This window comes from Sciurus vulgaris (assembly GCF_902686455.1).
Source record: "Sciurus vulgaris genome assembly, chromosome: 4".
NCBI classification, from domain to species: Eukaryota; Metazoa; Chordata; class Mammalia; order Rodentia; family Sciuridae; genus Sciurus; species Sciurus vulgaris.
In genome coordinates, this window is record NC_136464.1 from 168,525,767 (window position 1) to 168,548,135 (window position 22,369).

The 22,369-nt window shown below is 34.4% G+C and overlaps 1 protein-coding gene across 3 annotated transcripts in view; it reads left to right on the top strand.

The window, feature by feature from the left end:
- GPC5 (glypican 5) overlaps positions 1 to 22,369 on the top strand; it is a 1,401,099-nt gene that overhangs the window by 22,639 nt on the left and 1,356,091 nt on the right. For all 3 annotated transcript variants that reach the window (XM_079138993.1, XM_079138994.1, XM_079138995.1), the window contains exon 2: positions 16,692 to 16,853. In XM_079138993.1, coding sequence (XP_078995119.1) covers positions 16,692 to 16,853 — 162 coding nt within the window. The remainder of the gene's footprint in view (positions 1 to 16,691; positions 16,854 to 22,369) is intronic.

Genomic DNA, 22,369 nt, shown 5'->3' on the forward strand with positions numbered 1-22,369 from the left:
TGTCTAATCAAGTGAACTTCTATTTTTCCCTCCCCTTCTCCTTATTGTGTGTTAGAATTTGCATATCAGAACATTCAACCTGTGTTTTTTTGCAATTGGCTTATTTCACATAGCATGATAGTCTCCAGTTCCATCCATTTACAGGCAAATATCATAATTTCATTCTTTTTTATGGTTGAGTAATATTCCATTGTGTATATATATATACCACATTTTCTTTATCCATTTATCTACTGAAGAGCACCTAGGTTGGTTCCATAGCTTAGCTGTTGTGAATTGAGCTTCTATAAACATTGGTGTGGCTGTGTCACTATAATATGCTTATTTTGAAGTTCTCTGGGTATATGCCTAGGAGTGGTATAACTGGGTCAAAGGTGCTTCAATTCCAAGTTTTCTGAGGAAACTCCATACTGTTTTCTAGAGTGGTTGCACCAATTTGCATTCTCACCAGCAATATATGGGTGTACCTTTCCCCCCACATCCTTGCCAACTTTTGTTGTTACTTATGTTCTTGATAATTGCCATTCTGACTGAAGTCCTCACTATAAATTTTAGGATGTGATGACCTTTTTCTTTTTAAACAGTTCTGTACTGGGTGGAATGCCTCTCCAGAATTTTTATCTTTTTATGAAAGAACACTTTTTAAAAGGGAATAATAAAAGACCTTCCAAAATAGGTCTCAAAATACTAATATCTTAACTTTGATTTTTCCTTCCTCATCATCCAAATTATGATAAAATGGCTAGTGGGATAAAACAGGAAAAACTGTAATGGAATATTATCCAAAAACCAAATTATTTGACAAATTTCTGTGTGATAAAGTTCATGGAAGACAAGACTGCAGGAAAGACCAATAAACTCATAATTTGCTATAGCTTTTAAAACAAATTTGCTCCAAAGTTAAGAAATGGCAGTATCAAAACAGACTCACTAACTCTGTAGAGTCCCCTGGGAAAGGCGTACCATTAGGCAGTCTATGAGAGTAGACAGGATTAGTCACATTTGTGTCTGCTAAGGTTCTCCTTCCACATGTTGGAATTCACAAATATGTCTGCCCTAATAAGGCTGCATGCTATGTAAAGCAAGGTTACAGCTAAAGAGATTCCCAATAAAGGCTGGGTACCACCTGGAGAAAGAAGTTTCAACTTATAGACCACAGAAACACAGAAAAGAAAATTTGGCAAAGCCTTGATGATCTTCTCTGCTTCCTAGCATCTTCCTGATGATTATCCTTTCCTATCTTAGTTGGATGAGTCTTTCAGAACTGAAGAAGTATAGCAGAAAACACTTAACATTCCTTTTTGGTCCTAAAATTGAGAACAGAAACCTACAAAATCTGACAAAACAGATTTCAACTCCAAATACTTTATAAAACAAGTAACTTCTACATAGGTTCATATAAAAAAAAGAAGACCAATTTTGAATTTGCAAAACAAACTGTTTTACTTTAAGAAATGTATAGCAAAGAGTATCTCCTAATCTCAAATTCATATTTCATGTTTCATTCATAAAGACAAAATAGCAAAACCTTGAAAATCAGAACAGGAAATGATTTGTGAAGATAAAAACTAGGGTTTTCTTTTGTTTTTTTTTTTTTTTTGTTTTTTTTTTTTTGGTATTGGGAATTGAACCCAGGGGTGCTTTACTATACTAAGCCACAGCCCACTCATTTTTTAACTTTTTAATTTTGAGACAGGTTCTTGTTAAGTTGGTGAGGGTATTGCTAAGTTGCTGAGGCTGTCCTCAAACTTGCAATACTTCGGCCTCAGTCTCCTGAGTAGCTGGAATCACAGGCATGTGCCACTGTGCCTGGTGAAAAATCACTTTAAAAAAAAAGAATTCGCTGAAGCCTGTGAAAGGTGGACTGCATAGGAAAGGTAACCCTGAGGTAATGGGAAAAGCACTGCCAAGTCAGACACTTAAAGCCATATAGTTCACAGGTTCAGTTTGTGGCTTTGGAGCTACAATGGAAGGGTCATTTCTTAGCTCAGCATTTTATAAGACATTTATATTATTATTGTTTTTATGCCTATTTTAATTAATGAAATGGTGTATATTCTGGTAAAATTTCTAAGTGTGTATGACTTAAAAAAACAGAAGAAAGCCAATAGAAAACAGATTATTAAAAGGACAAATAACCATGTTTATGTTGGACTTATACTAAAAGATGGGTGCTTCTAGAAATTTTGGAAAGAAAATACATGTCAGATTATAGGCATTTTCAGAGCCACATAGCCATAAAAAGTCTATTACATGTATATGATTCCCTTTTTGAAATCAAAAGTTTCCAAGTCCCTTGAGACATAATTGCAAATTAACAATCATAATAAATACACCTGGAACAAAATGTCCAGTAACAAGAGAAACAAATCATTATAATAATCTTGGGAAATAAAGAAGATTCCTGATTTCAATTTTGTGTTTGCTATTGATTCTAAACTATAACTCTGCTATTAAATTGCTGAAGATAATGAGAGAACTGAATTCTTGCGTCATTGTAGATCAGGTTGAGAACTCAGTGACCCATGAGCTTTATTCACAGTGGATTTCTGATGATTTACAGGCAAGTACATCAATTTCATCAAGATATTGCTGTATCTTCTTGAAACAAGAATGATTTCTTTGGGGGATTGGAGGCAGACAGGGTAAAATGCAGTGAATGGAGACGGACCTTGCAGAAGCTAGCACTTTCTCAAGATGCATACTAGGAATATAGTTACCCCTGTTGGATATTGTGGTGAGGACCAATATCCCAAGAGCTCAGGAAATACTGGACCCTGTGTGGAGCTGGAAATCTAATAATGGTTGGGGAGAAGATATTGACCTCATTGTTGGAATTGCAATTACCAGCAAGAATGTAATCCAGTTACTGGAATTCAGGTAAGCGAGGGGGAAAAGGTGCTTAAACATGTTGAACAAATACAGAATGGATTTTGGGGACTTAATTGAACCCTTGAAAATGATTCAGTTAATATTAGGATTTAGAGTAGAAGGAGCAGCAGGTAAGAATAGGGTGTCTTTAGTTGAATAAAGGGCAGAAATCTAAACGGATTGTTAATTTTAAAATGAGCTGTTGTTAAAAGGTTGATCAATGCATAGATAGTATGAGAAGTTCTGGTGTATTATTGCAGAGTAGGTGACTACAGATAATAGGTGCTATGTATTTCAAAAAGCTAGAAGAAAGGATTTTGACTGTTTTCCCCATAAAGATAAATTTTGGAGAGATAGATATGTTTAACTTTTTAAAAATATTTCACAATATATACATATATCAAAACATCACATGGTACCCCATTAATATGTACAACTTTTATGTCTTTATCAGTCAAAATAACATTTTAAACTTAAAAAAATAACATCAGCTGTTTTTCATTTAAATGAGGTGTGCAGTTATTAATCTGATATTAGAAAAAAAAAAACCAAATCTTTATTGATAGCTTTCTATATACCAGATATTTGCTGATTTTAAATAAACATTTTGTTAATTTTAATGTGTTTAGGCACAACAGCAGAGATTTTAAGAAATGCAGCTGATTTTCAAAGTGCAATTTGCATTTTTTTCTGGATTTCAGTATTTAGCTTAGCATTATTTGAGAATGTTCAATGTGTCTATTATTGACACATTTCCTGTGTGAAATAGGTCAGTGCATTTATCAGCAACAGTATTGAATTATTAAGTAGGAATTTTCTGTTTCTCTTCTTTTCTCTAAATTAAAAAAAAACTCAAAAGCAGTTTTTGTTGTTGTTAATGCTAAGTTTTAAGTAGTTCTGAAGTAACAAATGCTTATATGAATATAAAGCTCTTTAAAAATGGACACCTTTATGTGGCTTTTCAATTTTGAGTTTTGTTTTAGAAAAAACTTTTAGGTAGAGTATATAGTATTTAAAATCTATTTAGTTTATGAGCATCTATTTTAATAAAGGCTTATTTATTCTTTAAGACAATTCATGGACTAACAGAAGAACTAGATTTTTCATTCCTTTTCTTGTTTGACAAACACTAATAAGTTATTGCATAAAGGAGAAATATTTTCTGGTCTTGTGCCCAAGAAGTTGGTAACTTGGAGGAAGGAAGGAAATTTGGATTAAAATTATAATGAAATATTTTATATACTATAACAGTGGTCCTGGCAGCACTGAATGAGGACCAAAGCAGGGGAGATTGCTGATCCTAATGGAGGCCCTCAGGACAGACTGAGCAAAATATCACAAGAGGAGACAGTAAGTAGAAAGAAAGGAAGAAAAGAGAGATCAAGGGCACCCTTGCCTGAGGGAGAAGTAATTTAAAGTCATGGAAGTGATAGAACAACAGTCTGTGTTCAGAAAATTCTAAGTAATTCAGCAGTACTGGAGTGGATGGTGTGAGAGGAAGGAAAGTGGAAGCGAAGCAAAGGTCAGTGGCTCTCAAATGTTCTTAGACCAAACAAGAATTAGCCACCCCTAGAAATACATCCAGATTCAACTAGTTTGGACTTTTCATTTTCATGAATCATTTTGCTTTCTCCACATCAATGGTCACTTTGTAGTGAGAAGCAGGAATGTAAGGGAAGGTTTTAAGCTGGGATATTTTTGTGTTACATTGTTAACTATGGCAACTGTGTAAAAGAGATGGAAAAGTGCAAGATTACAGAAATGACATTATTAGGGAACTAGGCCAAAACTTCGCAACCCAAGTCATGACATATAGTGGCTTAACTAAGATTTAATTTAATTTTATTTAGCAAAATAAACTTCCAAGTCACAATTCCATTTGAAACTTGATCAAGCATAAATATCTACTAAATTGAAGAGCCCGGAGGACTTTAGCTCCCTCTACCTCCATGCCTTCAAATATTCCTACATTTAAACCCATCTTCACTTATGATCTCTTATTCTTAGTTATAATAAGTCTTCTTCTTTAGGAATGGAATAGCCCAAAACTACCAGGGTGGGTTCTGCCATAAGGCCTATGTGGCTCCTAAGATTCCTCTAGAGTTTCTGTTAGAAAACCAGTAGGATGGTGGGAAGAAGCGTCTAGCAGAGTTATTTTTAAGGAGATACCCTGAGGTTTGTATCTTTCTGATTTGAATTCAGTTCTGTGTCACACCTCAGGCCTAGGGGTACTCAACACTGGTAGCCAAGAGTGCTCTTGGGAGGATAGGTGAGCATCAAGGCTCGAGCAGGCCTCAAACACGTGTTTGGAGTTGTTTCAAGTAGAGAATTTCAGGATAATGACTTCGAGATGTACGGTCTAACAGAGGGATTGGACTCATCCAGGAGGGCCCATAAATTTCTCACTCTATTAAGGAAGGGCCCAGCTGGAGAGCCAGGTCAGGGACCTCTTTTGTGTGGATCCAAGGGCAGTACTGTCTCTAAAGAGGTAGATAGAAGAAAGATGGGGAGACTAAAGAAGCAAGAAGAGATGACCCAATGAGTGGAGGACCTAGAATCATGAGAGGTGTGATGTTTAGTGTTATATGTCAACTTAGCTGGACCACAGGATTTCTAGATTATGAACATTATTTCTCAGTTTGTATTTGAGGGTTTTCCTAGGACAGAAGCATTGGAATTGCTGGACTGAATAAATCAAATATACCTTCCCAAGGGGAAGGTATCCCCCAACTTGTTGCTGGCTCAGATAGAACAAAAAGACAAGAATGTTGAATTCTCTCTCTCTTGGCTGAACTGCAAGAGCTGAGACCTCTCTCCTCTTTGAACTGGGACTTATATCAGTTCTCAGGAATTCAGACTCAGACTGAGATTTATACCAATAGCTTTCCTGGATCCCCACATGACAGATTATAGGACTTCTCAGCCTCCATAATTACATGAATTGATTGCTTATAATAAGTCTTATTCTGTGTTCATTGATGGATTAATGGATAAAGAAAATGTGCTATATATATGATATATATTCTCTCTATATACATATCCCATTTAACAGTATATATACACACAAAAACACATACCCTCATGTACACAGAATATTATTTAACCTTAAAAGGCAGGAAATCCTGTGATTGTGATAGTATGGATGCATTTGGAGGATATTATACCAAGTGAAATAAGCCAGGAACAGAAAGACACTGTAGGATTTTACTTCTATATGGAATCTAAAATAAAGTTAACCTCACAGAGGCAGAGAAATGGTGAGATGTTGATCAAAAGGTATATACTTCTAGTTATAAGATAAATAAGTTCTGGGACTCTAACATATGACATGTCGATTATAGTTAATAATACTGTATTTTTTCTTGAAATTTGCTGAAAGAGTAGGTCTTAATTGTCCTTACCCCAGTCTCATCACACAGGCATATATGGTTATGTATATGTTAATTAATTTGATTACAGTAAGCATTTCACAATATATATGTGTATCAGTCATCACATTGTACACATTGAACATGTATAATTTTTGTCATTTATACTACATAAATTTGAAAGAAATCTGTTTTTATATGTAGAATCTAATGTACACATATTTGTTAGTTATTTTTCTCTGGAGAATCTTGTTTAATACAACAGGTGTTGAACTGAGGTTGCTGGATCTAACTTCCATAGAAGTGATACACATTTTTCTGAGGTCATAAGTAAAGATATGGGTTTAAATGTAGAAATATTTGAAGACATGGAGGTAGAGGGATCTAAAGTCCTATTTGCTTTTTAATTTAGTAGATATTTATTCTTGCTCAAGTTTCAGATGGAATTGTTGCTTGGAAGTTTACTTTATTGTCTTAGTTACTTTATTGTCTTAAAATATGTCCAGCAAATTGGGTAGGAGAATGAGGCTGATAAAATGATCCTTGTTAGGAAAAAAACAAACAAACAAACAAAAAAACCCCTGGTTCTTGGTAAGAATGTAGAAACTGTTTCCCCAGTTTTTATCCATTGTCAGTAAGTATCTTCAGCAACTCCAACGTCTGTTTTGTGACCCTCTAATTAGGTTGAACTTCCACGATACAGTGCTATAGGAGTTGGCATTCCTTCATGAAGTAAGAAGTCAATTGTTCCTGTAGGGGTCACTGACCATTTCTAGTCACTGCCATCCATAACAGTACACTAGTCTTTGGTTTGAAACTGATCTACCCTATCTTAGACATGAATTTTAAGTTGGATTGACCCAACCTTGACCTCCTACTTGGCTTAAACTAATCAACATACATCATGTTTTGGCCACAGTGATCATTCAGATCTAGCCAGAGCCAATAACATGTGAAGAGAAGTTCGCTGGGTCTTCTGAAAAGAACATTTTCACTGGGTCTTTTGAAAAAGATGTTTTCTTGGGCTGGGGAGATAGCTCAGTTGGTAGAGTGCTTGCCTTGCAAGCACAAGACCCTGGGTTCAATCCCCAGCACCGCAAAAAAAAAAAAAAAAGAAAAAAAGACATTTTCTCTTTCTATATAAGAACTACCTTAATTATATTCTCTGTTTTTATTGGTGTACACCGAATAACAGCAGCCATTTTGCTATTTGAGGCTAGAGTTTCTTGGGATGCTCACTATAGGGAAAATGAGGATGAGGCAAAGTCTATAGGAATCAGGATGAAGACTCAGAAGCAGCAGGTCTTCTGTGAAACTGTTGAAGCAGCTACATCAAAGGTTGCTTAAAATTGTAATTGTACTTTTTGTGTTCTGAGCCAATTAAATCCCTTATTTGTTGCCAATTTGCATAGGGCTTTTGTTTACTTTCATTCATAAGCATCTGGTTGACACAATTCCCTGTGAGGTTATTTGTATTAAACAAACATAGTAGTGGGAGTTCCCTACAGAAAAGCTGGTGAAGTGCCAAGGTATGAAGTTTATTTTTAACACATGATTTATTTCTTGGTACATGAAATACCCAATAATTAGGATTGGGACAGTTTCGAGTATCAGTAACCATCTGCATCCCAAACCACCCTGCCTTCCTATGCACAGCTTCTAGGTTTGGCTTATTTGACTGGGTTTTCCCTCTGCAGTGTATTTCAGAGTTCCTGAGATCCTTCGGTGTGATGTTTTTCAATCCCTCTTCTCCTAATACTCTTACTAGTACATTAGTTTAGACACTTTCATTTCAAGAAATTCAAGCTAATTTTGTCTGTTTAATGCAAATATAATTTACTATAAACCTTTGGTGAAATCCAAAGTATAGAATATACTTTTGCCAGAAAAGGGAGAACTATGGAGCCCTGTTTTTTCTTCGTCTTCTTCTTTTTTTTTTTTTTTAGATTCCTTTGTCTTTATGGTGAAATAGCAAGGGTATTTCACTCTTAAATTTTATATAAAACAGCTCTACGGCAAATATTTTAGACACTATGTTACCATTCTAAATTCCCAGGTGAAAGAATCCAGTTGGCTCTGTTTGAATCATAGGTCCAACTTTACTTCAACAAACAAATCAGAAATGTAAGGTGATTTTACATACATGTCTCCCCCAAGGATGGAGTGTTGAAAGAACAGTTCTCAAAGTAAATGGGACTTATTATGAGGTGAGCTGATACCCAAGACATTATCTATTGAAGCTAAGTAAGTTATTCTGGTCCGAGCTCCATTTATGGTTGAAGTTTTCATCCCAATTCCCACCTCTAACCCCAACACCAGCAAGTCTTCAATCCATATACATCAGTGAAAAAAAAATAAATGCTTGAAAAACGGGAGGTAATGTTTCATTTCAAGTGCCAGTTCAGAATCTCAGCTTCAGATCAGCCCAGAGGAGCTCTGTCACATGGATATGGTTTCATTTGGAGAAATGTTGTGGGTAGCAGATTGTTGGATACTAAGATCGTCTATTTAGGTGAATTGGTTAAAAAACAATAGAAAAATTTGGTACTTCTTTTAAAATGTGTGGGATGAGATTAAAATTCATTTTTTTCTTCCGCTAAGTACAGGCTATTCTGTTCCTGCTGCTGCTGTCTGTGTGTGTGTGTGTGTGTGTGTGTGTGTGTGTGTGTATACCGTTTATCTCCCAAGCAGAGTATTAACTGTTAATTCCAAATTCATGACTTGAAGTTTGAGAAAGCATTTTGTTTTCCATACTTTCTTTGTACTTCATGGACAGAGAATATATCCTTTCATATTAGAAATTCTTGTTATTGGTTGTAAAAGAAAATATTTAAGTATGTGATTTTGTGTGAATGTTAATCGACCGTTGCTGGAAAAACATCTGTGAGCACATTATCTATTGAAGGATCAATGATACCATTTATATATATGAAGGACAACATTATAATTCTATCTGTGAATATTATGTTGACCTCAATTTTTAAATTTGTAGTTTTCTGTATGTTTTATTGAATCTGAGACTATAAAATCTCATAGCTACTGAAATAACTAATATTCCTTTGAAATTATTTCATTTTAATGAATAATATCAATGCATACATTTGTAGAATAATGCTTATAGTCTTTAAAACAAAAAAGATGAGTCTATAAATTATAGTGATACATTAAGAGAAATATTTGTAAAAATGTAAATAACCACAAATATTATTCCAAATGGTTTATTGAATCAGTGTTTGGTATCTTCAGCAATATCTTCTTTCTAGGTATATAGTTAAAGCTTTTCATTAATTTTGAGCTAAGGAACTGCCTTCTTAGATTTCTTAGAAAATTATGTGCAAGTAAGGAAAAAGAAGATGACTAATAATTTATTGAAACTCCTTTGTACCAGGTGCTTTTTTAGTTACTTACAATATGCTTGGAAATAAAACAAAGATGGTCCTAATCCTGTTGGAATTTATAGCTTTAGTTAAGTGTTGGGGGCTATGCAGTGCGGACTGCGCTGGGATGGCGCCTGACAGCCAGCCAGAGGTTGCTTTGATCACATTGGTGGTGAGGAGGTTGATTAACATAAGCACACCCAGGTGATTTGTCATTGGCCGTATCCAATGGAGAGATAAGTAGTGTATCAAGAATCATGCAAGACGACAAGTTCCAGAGATCTGCTATATAGCACTGTGCTTACAGTTACCAATAGTATAACCGCACTTAGGTATTTGTTAAGAGGATAGGTCTCCTGTTACAATTTTGTATCATGCTAAAAAAGAGAAAGAGACATATAGATAACATTAAAATGTTCTTTTAAAATAGACAACATATTGGAGTGAAAAGTATTTTTAGAAAAATGAAGAAGTAATTAAAAACTTTAGTACAGTGGTTACTTAAAGGTAGAAGAGAATTTTGTGATTGGAATGGGATTCATGGGTATCACAATTAACTTCTTGACTTGGTGGGTAAGTATGAGGGTGTTTAACTTATAATAACATACTAAGCCAAACATGTGTTTTGTGTGGTTTCTTGTATATGTGCTTTATTTTATAATCAAAGTATATTAAAATAGAACTTTTCTTGATACATGTTTTGAGAATCTGGACCATTTGTCTTTCAGGTTCCCAGTCCATATATTGCTGATTGCATATTTATGGTGAGGTAAAAAATGTTCCTTAGAACATTATGTTTCCTCCAGATTGGCAATTGGATTCAAAGACTGGATTAGATTCAGTTTTTACTCCTTTGGCAAGACATTAGTTGGTCTTTGGCAAGATTGTGGGTGGCACTTAGTTTCTGATTGTCTCTTTTTGTCTCTGATTTTGGCAGCTAATGCTGGTTAATGTCTCCATCTACTAATTCATTTGGGCTTAATAAGCAGGATATTTTAATTTTACTATTTCTCTTTTATTTATCATAAAGAGAGGCTTCCCTCATCTGTTTGTACTTACGGGTACAGTTTATATCTGAAAGGTACAATAAGTATTTGCTTCTTTATTAGTTTCCAGAAAGATTTATCTTTCTTCTTCTGACAAACTCATTTTTAAAAAAAAATAAAGTCATTATAAGTCTTTATATTTAATCACATTTGATTGGTTCCACTCCATTGCAATTATTATTGAAGCTTAGATTGGCCCATATTTGGCCACTGACAAACTTCAGAGTTGTCCTCTGTTATGGTCAAAATTATTGTGTCATCTTAAAATTCATATGTTAAGTCTCTTATTTTTGTGAAACTAGGAATTTAACCCAGGGGTGCTCTACAACTGAGCTTCAATCCCAGCCCTCTTTTATTTTTATTTTGAGACAGGGTGTCATTAAATTGCCAACGCTGGCCTTGAACTTGTGATCCTTCTGCCTCAGCCTCCTGAGTCTCTGGGATTATAAAAATATGTTACCATGCTGGACTCATCTATTAAAGCTCTGATCCCCCAAAGTGAATATATTTGGAGATAGGGACTTTAAGGGAATAATTATGGTTAAATCAGGTCATTAGGATAGGACCTTAATCCAATGTGACTGTTGTTCTTATAAAAAGCAGAAGGGACACCAGAAGTGCTTGTGATAGACACTGAGAGTAGATGACCATCAAAAGCCAGGGAGAGACCAACTTCTCATCTGGTACCTCGATCTTGGGACTCAGCCTCCAAAACTGTGAGAAAACAAATTTTGTTTGCTTAAACAGGAGTATGTGGTATTTTGTTACGGTAACCCTTGTGAGCTAATATAATTCCCGAGTTATTTTGATAGGAGTCTAGTAGTTATTTGAAAACTTCTTGGCTGTCTGGCGGGTAGAGGTTTTGCTATCTGTCATCTCATTTATTTTCTGCTTCAGTCCTAAAATGAACCAATTCGTAGGAGCTCTGATTTCTTTTTTGGAGAGAAAAGATATTTTAAGATCATTGTCTAGGCACAAGGGATGCCCTTTGCTATTCATTTAGTCATTTTTTTAGGCCTTTTTCATGAAGCTAGGAAACATAAGCTTTTCAAAGATAAAATTTCTCGTGATTTTACATTGATACCTTCAAGTTTAAGATTACAGAACTTTTCCTAATTGCTTAATGATATCTGTATCTCCTTTCTTCCACACTAAAAATTCTGATTTGCAAGGATACAGTATAGAACTAGAGACTAGAATTTGAGCATTTCACAGCTACTTGTTTTTTTCTATATTACACTGTAACCATTTCAGAATAACCTGATATACAGCTTTTGGTATTTATCCTGTTTCCTTCTTAAGGGGCTTATTGTTATTTGTACCTCTGTTCAATATTGGTTCTCCTGTCTTTCAGAACCTTTGGTCATTTTGATTTTTCAGAACTCTTATTTTTCCTCTTTTGTTTTTCTAGAGTCATTACCCCTGTGTGACGGGCTTTTGCGTTGCTTCCAGTAGGGGCTTCATCTAGAATTTTTTTTTTATCTTAATTCTTTCCTGAATACTGTCATCTCTCATCTGATTTTTCTAATTCTGATTCGTGTAGTTCTTTCATGTCTTATGTTGTTGTCTTTTTGTTTGTTTTGAATAGTATAACTAAGGCTCTATCTGATGTTTTGGTGTATGTCTTCATGACATGTTTTCTTGGTAGGGACGTTATTCTGTTATTCATTTTCTTTTGTATTATAATGACTCTGTCTGAGATTTGACCCGAATACGTTTTGTTGTTTGTTTTATGCGAAGTTGGTTTTTCTGAACATTTCAGTTGAGATATGCTTCAGAATAGCTGCTTTAACTCGACTTAATTTCTTCTTCCACTGGCATTCAAATGTGGCATTCCCAAACGTGGCTGCTTGTTTCCTGGCATGTCCTGGATTTAGTTCCCTTTCTTCTTTGGTCTAGACCTTCTTTCTCTATGTCTGTTTGTTCCCTGTTTTGTTGAATTTTGTTCCCACTTGTAAAAGTGTCTCTTCTGTGTGGGGTCTGTCTTGGAAAGGAGACTTGTTGGCCATTGTTCACTTAATTCTTTCTCTTATGGGCCCATCACACACACTCAACAATCAAGAAGGCAGAACTCTTCCAGCCCTGCTGCTATTCCCAAATCAGTCTGCTGTGCCTTCCTGTGAATTCTATTGCATACTCTGTGTTTCTTCTGTTTTCAGGTCCTTTAGACATTCTTCCCCTGCTTCTTTCTTTTCCCTCCTGCCCAAACACTGATATTGTAAAGATCTTGTGGCTATTGTTGGTCTGTTCCATCCTGTTTGTACTTTGAAGTTTTGGGGGAGATATCGTGTTAACTAGTTTTGTGGAAGTTGCTGTGGATTTGTTTTGTAGTTCTGTCTTATTTTATATGAGGATTTGGAGACAGCAAAACCCATGCTGCCAATGTCACCGTCTTTTCAGAATGCCTCCCTGTATTCTTATTTTAACATCTAAACACACCAGCAGGGAGATGGCTGCAGCAGTTTCTTACGCTGGAGAACAGAAAGGAGTAGTTATTAAACAATACTGCTGCTTCTACGTGAGAAATCCAGAAAAACACCAATAATTTTGGTTGAAAGCTCTTCACTGGAGGAGCACTATTTTATTTAAAAAAAATTTTGTTTTTTTTTTTTTAATATTTCTTGCAGAGTTTGACTTTATTGTTCAGAAACTTGACAGCTGCCCCAGAGCATGGGCACTCTTAGTGTTTCACATCATCCTGAAATAATGCCACCATGTTCCTTTAATCCAGGCTTTAAACTCCTTTTAAAATATCTCTTGCTGCCATGGGGTATGTTTTGGGTTAACGTTAGCTTTGTTTTCTTATGACGCCCGTTTATTTACAACAGTAGAACTGCAGTCTGGGATTTTTTTTTTTTTTCTTTTTTTTTTATCAACCAGCATCTTATGTCCTTTGTGCTTATGCTGGGAACAAGTAAGACATGGTCCTTTCCCTGAGGATTTTGTTTAGTTCATCTGGTCTGCCTCTTGGACTGATAGAGGAAGGAATAAGGGAACTGGAACTGTTTTCTGTCAACTCTTTTCCTTCTCCACTGGCACCCTAATTCTAAGTTATTTAAGCATATCTCATGGGTGATACTGCTGAAAAAATATCCTGCCTAACAGGTAAGTTCATCTTTGATTTATGATGTCACAGCTCTGATTTGGTTTGGAATATAGTTTTACATTGTTACTACAAACTTCTAATGGTCTAAATGAAAGTCTGAATTAATCATTGCAGACCCTCATCAACTTGAGGAATGTACTTTGGCTAAGTGGTCTAAATTGCTATGAGTGTGTACTCAGAGTTGCTGAGGTATAATGGTTTTTCTCTTACATTATGTTTAGGATAGCAATGGAGGCAATTTGTTGCATCTTTCTAATGTGCTTTCTATCAGTTAAAGTTGGGCAAAGAGGCAAATGGCAAATCTATAAATTTTATTTTAGTCTATTTTGCTTTGAAGAAATCTCCTTGGATAGTTCCTAACCTCAAAATTTATTTTCTTGCAACTTACCAGATGCCTTCTTTCAAAACAGGAATGGGAAGTAGCTAGTTATGTCTATAAACAGTCCATTTATAGATTTAAGACTTCCCTCTCATGGAATAACGGTGAAGAACATAGTTTGAGAATTACTTTGCCTGTTTTCAAAACCCCAGCTCTACAAATTTGTAATCTGTCAGTGTGTGACCCTGGACAGTTTCCTTGTTCCTTGTTCTTCTCCATCTCCTTTTCTTTTGCAATACTGGGGATTGAATCCAGGTCCTTTTCCACGCTAGGCAGGCACTCTACCATTGAGCTACGTGGTACCTGGCCCTGACACTGGAAAGCCTCTTTATATGTTCAACTCTTCATGTGTGAAATGTGGCAGGAACATCATAGGATTAATATGATGATTAACTGAGATAATACATATGCATTAATGAGTGTTTAGGATGTGTTAGTCAATGTTCTGTGCAACCGGAATATAAAAGCAAGCAAAATGGTCCCCTGCTTGGAACTTTACCATATTGGTGAGGGAACTAATTAATTAGAATCTCCTCAAAGAATATTAAAAGTACAACCGTGACATGTGCAGTGGAGAGATATGAGGCCCTATAATATGTTATCTGGACTTGTGTTGTCTTGGAGGTTACAGAAAGTTTCTCTCAGGAAGATGAAGTGGAGATCTTAGGAAAAATGAATAGTAATGAGCTAGGTGCAGGTGTTTGGTGCACGTGTGGGTGAACACAGGTGGACAAGAGTGCCTCCGATAGAAGGAAGTATGTGGGGAATGACTCTGTGGAAAGGGGGAGCTCAGTGAATACAAGGAACACACATGGGCAGCCTGTGAAAGAAGAGTACAGTAGCCTGTGTTGCTGGAGAGGGAGTGATGGAGGGGGTCGCAACTCAGGGTCCTTCACAGACCATGTCTTAGAATATGATCTAGCCAAATGGTGTTAGATATTTGAACTCAGTAGGCATATTTGCATTGATACATTATTATTGTTGTTATTTTAAAATTCCTAGTAGTTATTCCCACACTAAATAGATTTGTGCACTTCTACATTCATTCATTGGTTCTTTTCCCCAGTCTCTATTATTGCTCTTCTCTGAATGCTAATTCCTCAATCCTTCCATTTAGGAATTAAATGAGAAGATAGCTTTGTGTCTTTCAATCAATTTTACTATTTGAAATATAATTAGCTTTCGTATGACTTTAGGTAAATTAAATGAAAAACAATCGCAAACATGTTACCTACTGTGACACTTATAAATATTTTATGCTTCTTAGCCTTTGTAAAATGCTCAAATGCTATCATTTGTTGTCTATCTTAAACAAACCAAAGATGAAATTTTTTAGAAATATTGGTGTCTCCTGTTGGCAGGAAGCTCAGAGTGATTTCAAATGTTTTGATCTTATCCAGAACCAACTTTTGGAAATTTAAAACCTGAGGCTGGCTTTGTGAAGAAGTCGGAAGAACTTGAACAGCGTGAAGGCTGTTACACATGTGAATTTTTGTGTCTGTGCACAAGCATATTTTACATTTGCTCATCTAAAATCAGTCCAGGCAGAGCTAATGTGGGAGCTGTGATTCTCCCCAGACATCAAGGGCCACAATACTTCTTCCCGTTCTGAAATAAGGGAATAACTGTTACAGGGCTTGTAAATAAACTGTCATAAGCATTAGATAACATCTTGTAGGCTTGGGATGCCTACACATTGGTGGTGTTCCATTAGGCATTCCCTCTTCAGAAGTTAACTGTCCCCTGTGCCACACCTTTTCCACTTTGTCCTCTACCACATGTGCTATGTATTCGGGTGCTTGCTCAGGATCTCTATCCAGGATGACAATTGTTCATTATGTTAGCAAATTCTTTTTTAAGTACAACTCTTCTGTATGTGTAATGACTTTACATTTTATGTAATATTCATCCTCACTGGATTTTCTAAGTATGATTAGACAAGCAAAAAGTGATTTAATGGTAGGAATTGCCTCTAGGCAGATATAGAGTGAGTAGAGTCTTGGATCCTGGGTTTGGCTCATGGGGATTTCAGTCTGCTGTCATTTTATTGCAGATGATATTTTATTCCTCGAGAAGCACAAGCATCATGGGCATGGAAAAAATCAGATGATGTTCTTTGACCTTTATTTGATGAACAAAATTTGATTTTATTTCCATATGAAAAAAAAGATATTTTAGCCTGTATAGTTTTCTATAACAGAATTAGTTCAAATAAATTTGCAAAATTGATAAAATAAGCAAAAATGAACTCTTTCTGATCTATCACTTGTGTAATAGTTAATTTGCCCTCTATTGAGTAGACATACTTAATATCAGATCAAGAAGTTAAAATATTTGAGCAAAGAGTTAGTGGTTTGGAATTTTTTTTGTGGTTGTGCAAATGGATGATAGAGAAATTTTCTTACAGCAATTGGTTCTGGTAAATGAATTCTTCGCAGAGAATATGAAACCCTTGTATGTAGGACTTATCATAATGCATGACATGTAACATGTAATATTTTAATGGATAGGTAATCATTCTGGAAAATATTATATGTGTTTCAGGACCTGATCTCCAGGTGTGCATATCCAAAAAGCCAACATGTTGCACCAGGAAGATGGAGGAGAGATACCAAATTGCTGCTCGCCAAGATCTGCAGCAGGTACTTCAAGCATCCACCTCTACATTAAAGCTGCTAATATCTCGAAATGCAGCTGCTTTTCAAGGTAAATGCGTCTTGAGTTTTGAACTAAGGACCAGCCCTGTATAATTTGCCTATTTTAGTGATACTGGTAAATGGGACTAGGTATATTTACTTATATTTGCATACTATTTTGGCATAAAGTGTAGTTTTATCTTTTTCTAACCTTTATAACCTCTTTAGGAGCATCCTGGGCATAATTTTGAGTTGGACTAGTGAAACAGTCATATAACTGAAATGGCCCTTAAACACGTGAATAAATTTATAGAGATCTTTTGGGTTCCCCAATATTCTGACGTATGGTTTTACTTCAGTGTGAACAGACATAATTATTAGATTTCACGAAAAATGTCTATAGCATAAAATTGCTTTCATTTGGGTAGTTATAGATTTGTTTTTAAAAATATGATTTGGAGAAATATTTGCCTGAGTTTTCCCCTGCAACTTCATATGGTTTTCATGAGAGCACCTGTTCAGTATATCAAAGTGTAGGCAGGAAGGCCTGGTAAATGAGCAACTGGGAAATATTGGTTGGATGTTTAAGGGTCAGCTAAGATCACAACTCAACTGTATCTCAAACAATATGTTCAGAAATAAAATTAATGAGTTATAAAATTAAGAAGCAAAATGAAAAATAGATGATAGTTTTCTTATTTTTGTCATCTTTTCTATAAAATTCCTTATTGGTACAATAAAATAGCTTAATTTATTTTCCCTTTTTTAAAGCATTAGCTATTCTGTATGTGACTACAATGAAAATATCTATATCACATTGCTTTTCAAACAAATTTATTGCTTTTGTTTAGCACAGACTATAACTTCTGTTAATATTCCTTTTTAATAAGTATATTAATGTCAATGCATTTAAGTAATTTGCTTTGTTTGCACACATAGCTGATTAATTTTTAAAGCCATACATACTAAATAAAATAAATACAATAAATCAGAATAAAATTTAAGTTGAGTTAAATGTAGTACATGATGAATTGGTGACTTTTTCATATAAACATTAAAATATTTTAAGATGCTATTAATTTTGCATTGTTTTAAGATGCTTTAGAATGCAATTTTATTTCTGATGTGAAATTCATTCATGTGAAATTGTTGAAGAAAAATGTTTTGATATACATTTTAAATAAAGAATTATGTGTTTTTTAACTCGTTGAATTAGAAGATTCTTGCTACCCACCGGAAATTATGTAATTATTTCTCATGAAAATGATAGTGTGTACAATACAGAAAATGCATTTTAAAGATAAGTGGGCAGTAAATAGAAAAGCCTGAGTCAAATGGGTTAGTGATTGTCAGTCAGATGCTTGTAAAGGTAAGCCCAACTCACAGTGAAGAAGACTTCAAACATCAAGTTTAAGTTATTGAAATAATTTTTAAACAGGGAAGCTTCTTTGTGATTTATCATCTTTTAATGTCAAAACTACACCTCTCCAAATAAGAAGATGCCTGAAGATCATGATGAATCTAGCCTGGTTTTTGGATAGCTGTGTTAATGTAGGTGAGAGCAAGTGTTGGCAATTACTAAGAGACTCTCAATATAGCTGAATATTTCTCTTGCCATCAAAGACTTTTTTGCATATTTTTAGATAAATTGATAGAACATATTAAGTTCAAAAGATTGGAAAACCTGGAATATTTAGATTTTAAAATGGATTGAGGCTATAGAATTCTTTGGTGATATTGCTAAAAATTGTTTGATAACTATTTCAGAAGGAGAATTGTGTATTAGGGTATGGCATTGTCTCTATCCACCAGAAGCCAAGGTAATTTTATATAGCCTTTTGTTATTTTCTGTTTAATAAATTGTACCTCTGCATTTAATTTAATACTTTGAGTTTTGCTGTTTATTTAAAAATTAATTATAAAAGTAAAAAAGTGGAATCATTCTAAAATATGATTTGTTCTAAAAAAATTGTCATTTTTCTCCCTTCTTGTAATGTCAAATTTTATTTAAGAAGCATGAACAGGCAAGACAAATTTAGAAGAAATTTGCCTAAAGGCCAATTTTACTAGAATAAATTATCTTCCAAGAATATCAGCCTTTAATTTAATGAATAGAATAAATAGCTTTAGGCTTAGTTTCATGAAAACAAGCTCAAGTATATATATGCTAAAAGTAATATGAGAGATCGTATTTGCTGTATCATAACTGAGCAGACTACTACATCAGTAAGTAAAATGCTCTCCATCTAGTTTGTATACAATCAAAATAGATGAAAAAATTTCAAATCTTTATTTTCTAAAGAAGAAAGAAGTCAACACATTTTATTAGGAAACCTCGTCTGCTTGAGAGAAATTTAATAGAGAAATCAATTCACTTCTCCCATGATGTAAGTAGATTCGCTATGTTTTGATTTTTTAAATTTTTAAACACTTCATGTATATTTTACTATGCATTACGTCAACAATTTTAACCTTCTTTTAAGTGGTATTGAGGGTTATTAAGGTTGTTGGACTGGGATATAGTATGGTGTCTTCTTTCATGGGTTTATGGGACTCCATGGAAACATTTTTTTGGAGCCATTCCTTGCATGTGGAGAACAGGGATGATCGCTCTGGCTGGTGGAATAACTGGACTCCACACTACTGTTAGAGGAGGGCTGTGAGTTTGGAAGAGCAGAGGGGAGAAGGGAAACCCTGCAGAATGGCTCTTGATACTAAAAGTCATAAGATATTCTGTGTGGCGTTCACATCCAACTCGAGTCTGCCGCTTGGGTACATACCAGTTAGGCAAGAGTTGGCCTCTGGGACAACTGTACATGATTTTCCCAGTAAGGAATTTATTGTAGTCTGTTTCAGTCAAATTTCCTTAAAATAAACAAAATAAACAAAAATCTGTTGTTGAGGGGCCCATAATTGTGACCTAGGAGGTCACTATTTCCCAAGGGCTACTCATGCAGGATTTTATAAAGTAAAAGGAACAAGCTGATATTCCTGTTTCTGTTGTTCATGGTGAAGCTGTGTCATTTGCAGAGAGGTGCTGGCCTGGTCACAGTGCAGACAATAACTGTTCTTCATTTGCAGGGGCTTAACAGTATTCAGGAATAAAGTTGAACTGCATGGAATAAGGCAAGAATTTGTTTTCCTTTGACTGTTTTACTATGAGATTGTATTCTTTAAAAGTATTTTAGAATTTAAAACCTGTATATATATATATATATATATATATATATATATATATATAATATACACTCAAGTGTACTGTGACTCATGAAGAGATAAGGGAAATTAACAGAGAATATGTCATCTACTATAAAAATGTAACTCTTACCTAGTATTTACATTTGTCAGTTTTTAAATCTCCCTTCAAATGAGATAATGGGAATTCTTAAAATTAAAAAAAAATACAGAAATTCCAGCTTCACTTTTAAAAGTAAATTTAAGGAATATTTTGGAGGACACTATTAGAAGATTTGTTTTGTTGAAGTATTGGGGAGATAAAATTAATGTTATATTTTTCCTTATATATGTAACTTTCTGTATTTCTCTCATTTTCAAATATATTCACATATTTATAAAATATATGATAGATACTCTTTATTTGGGAAATTTTCTAATTTTATATATGGCCTCTAAAATGAATATTATTGCAAAAATGTGACTGATAAATGATATTTAGAAGAATGATTTAACATTTTTTAATGATTTCATTCTTTTGGCAAATTAAATATTCATTCCTTAATTGTAAGTACTTGAAATTTTGGCAAGCTTGTCCTCTTAGGTTGAAATGTTAAATTCAAGAATTTAATAAAAACTACATTCCTATTTTTAATAAAATATAGGAATATATTCAAAATTAAATGTATTATTTTAAAAAGCAGGTAAAATGAAAATTTGAATTTAATTTATGGATTTCTCTCTTTAGTGCTCACAGATACTAGCTACTATCATGTATAGGGATAGTGTATGGCTACTGTGAAACTAAGTTATATATGCAAATACACATATTGTCAAAGACACAATGTATTTGAATGTATTAATGCTCAGGAGGGTAATTAGATTTGTATAAATGTTATAATGTTAAGCGCACAGGTCATTCATTGTATTCACTTCAATTGTGCTTTACAGATTTGGATATTTAAAATGATCTCTTGGAGGAGTATTAGGTGGAAGGAATTATAGAATAATGATATTTCTGACACTAAGGATTCCTTTATCAAAAGCTCAAGGATACAGAGCAGCCTTAGGTAGGCAGTGTTGGGGAGACTTGTTTCTCTGTCTCTAGCACTTAGAACACTCAGAAAATGTCAAATGAACTACATAAATATATGAAGGGACAAATGGCACTGAAAAAGAAGTGGTTCCCAAATAAAATGAGAGATTACCTTCCTCTCGCTCCTCTTCTTTACTCTTCTATCTCTCTCTTTTGATGCTTAATACCTTTGTTTACCACCTACCAATACCAGAACTTTCAGGTGCTGAGGTTATACACGGAGTCCAAATATTCAATCTATTTCACTTTTATTGGCTCCTTCAGACTTCTAAAATCCTAAAATATGTTTATCAGTTTATTAATTTGTAAACCAGAGTGGGGCATATTATTATAGCATTGCTTTCCATTTTGAATGCAATTGCTTTCTCTTCCCCTGCAATTTTAGGCAGCTCACAGTTTAGTATGTTCTCACAGAGCAGCTATCAGTGCAACTGGTTTTTATCCAACTGTCCTTTGTCACTGAAATATTAAAAATTGCTTCTTTGTAATCTGTGTTAGCAGACTACTATTAATTATGAAAAACAGGCCATTTTCCTGTATTCTAGGTAAAAATTATAAGAGCTTAAATTACTTTTCAGCTGGAAATAAAGCTTGCCTTGCATGAAACATTATTGATAGTCGAAAAAATTAACTGTGGACTTATGATTGGGTTTACTTTGGCAGATTTCTTTTGCAAACTCTAAGAAGTGAACTTTAAATCATTTTAATTCTGAAAGATGATAACTATGATAATATTACCTTGACAATGGTAATCTCACTCTGGCATGCACAGAAACTTGCTCATAGTAGGTGAAACAATTTTTTCTTGATTTTATGTTATGTACATTTTAAGTTAACTCTTTTCAATGTGAGGACTGTACACATACTGTCTAGAAGATGAGTCAACATTTAATCAGATTATTATTTTACATTTATATTTGCAAATACTAGTTTAATTTTACTTTTGCATAGGGAATCATGGGGATGATTCTTCAAAGCTGTCTATTGGGAAAGACAGACAATATGAGGAATGAAAAGCAGTTATGTTTTGAGTTTCATCTGTTATCTATCTATATATCCTGACCATTTTATTTAATTTCTTAAATTCCTTTTTACCCTGGGGATTGAACTCAGAGTAAAATTACTTCTTATAAATGTGTGACATTTACCATTCTTCTGTTGATGGGCATTTCAGTAATTATCAACTTTTTAAAACTATTTTTTATTTGTCCTATTTAGTTATAAATTACAGCAAATTGCATTTCAATTCATTGTACACAAATGGAGTACAACTTTTCATTTATCTGGTTGTACATGATGTAGAGTCACAGAATTTG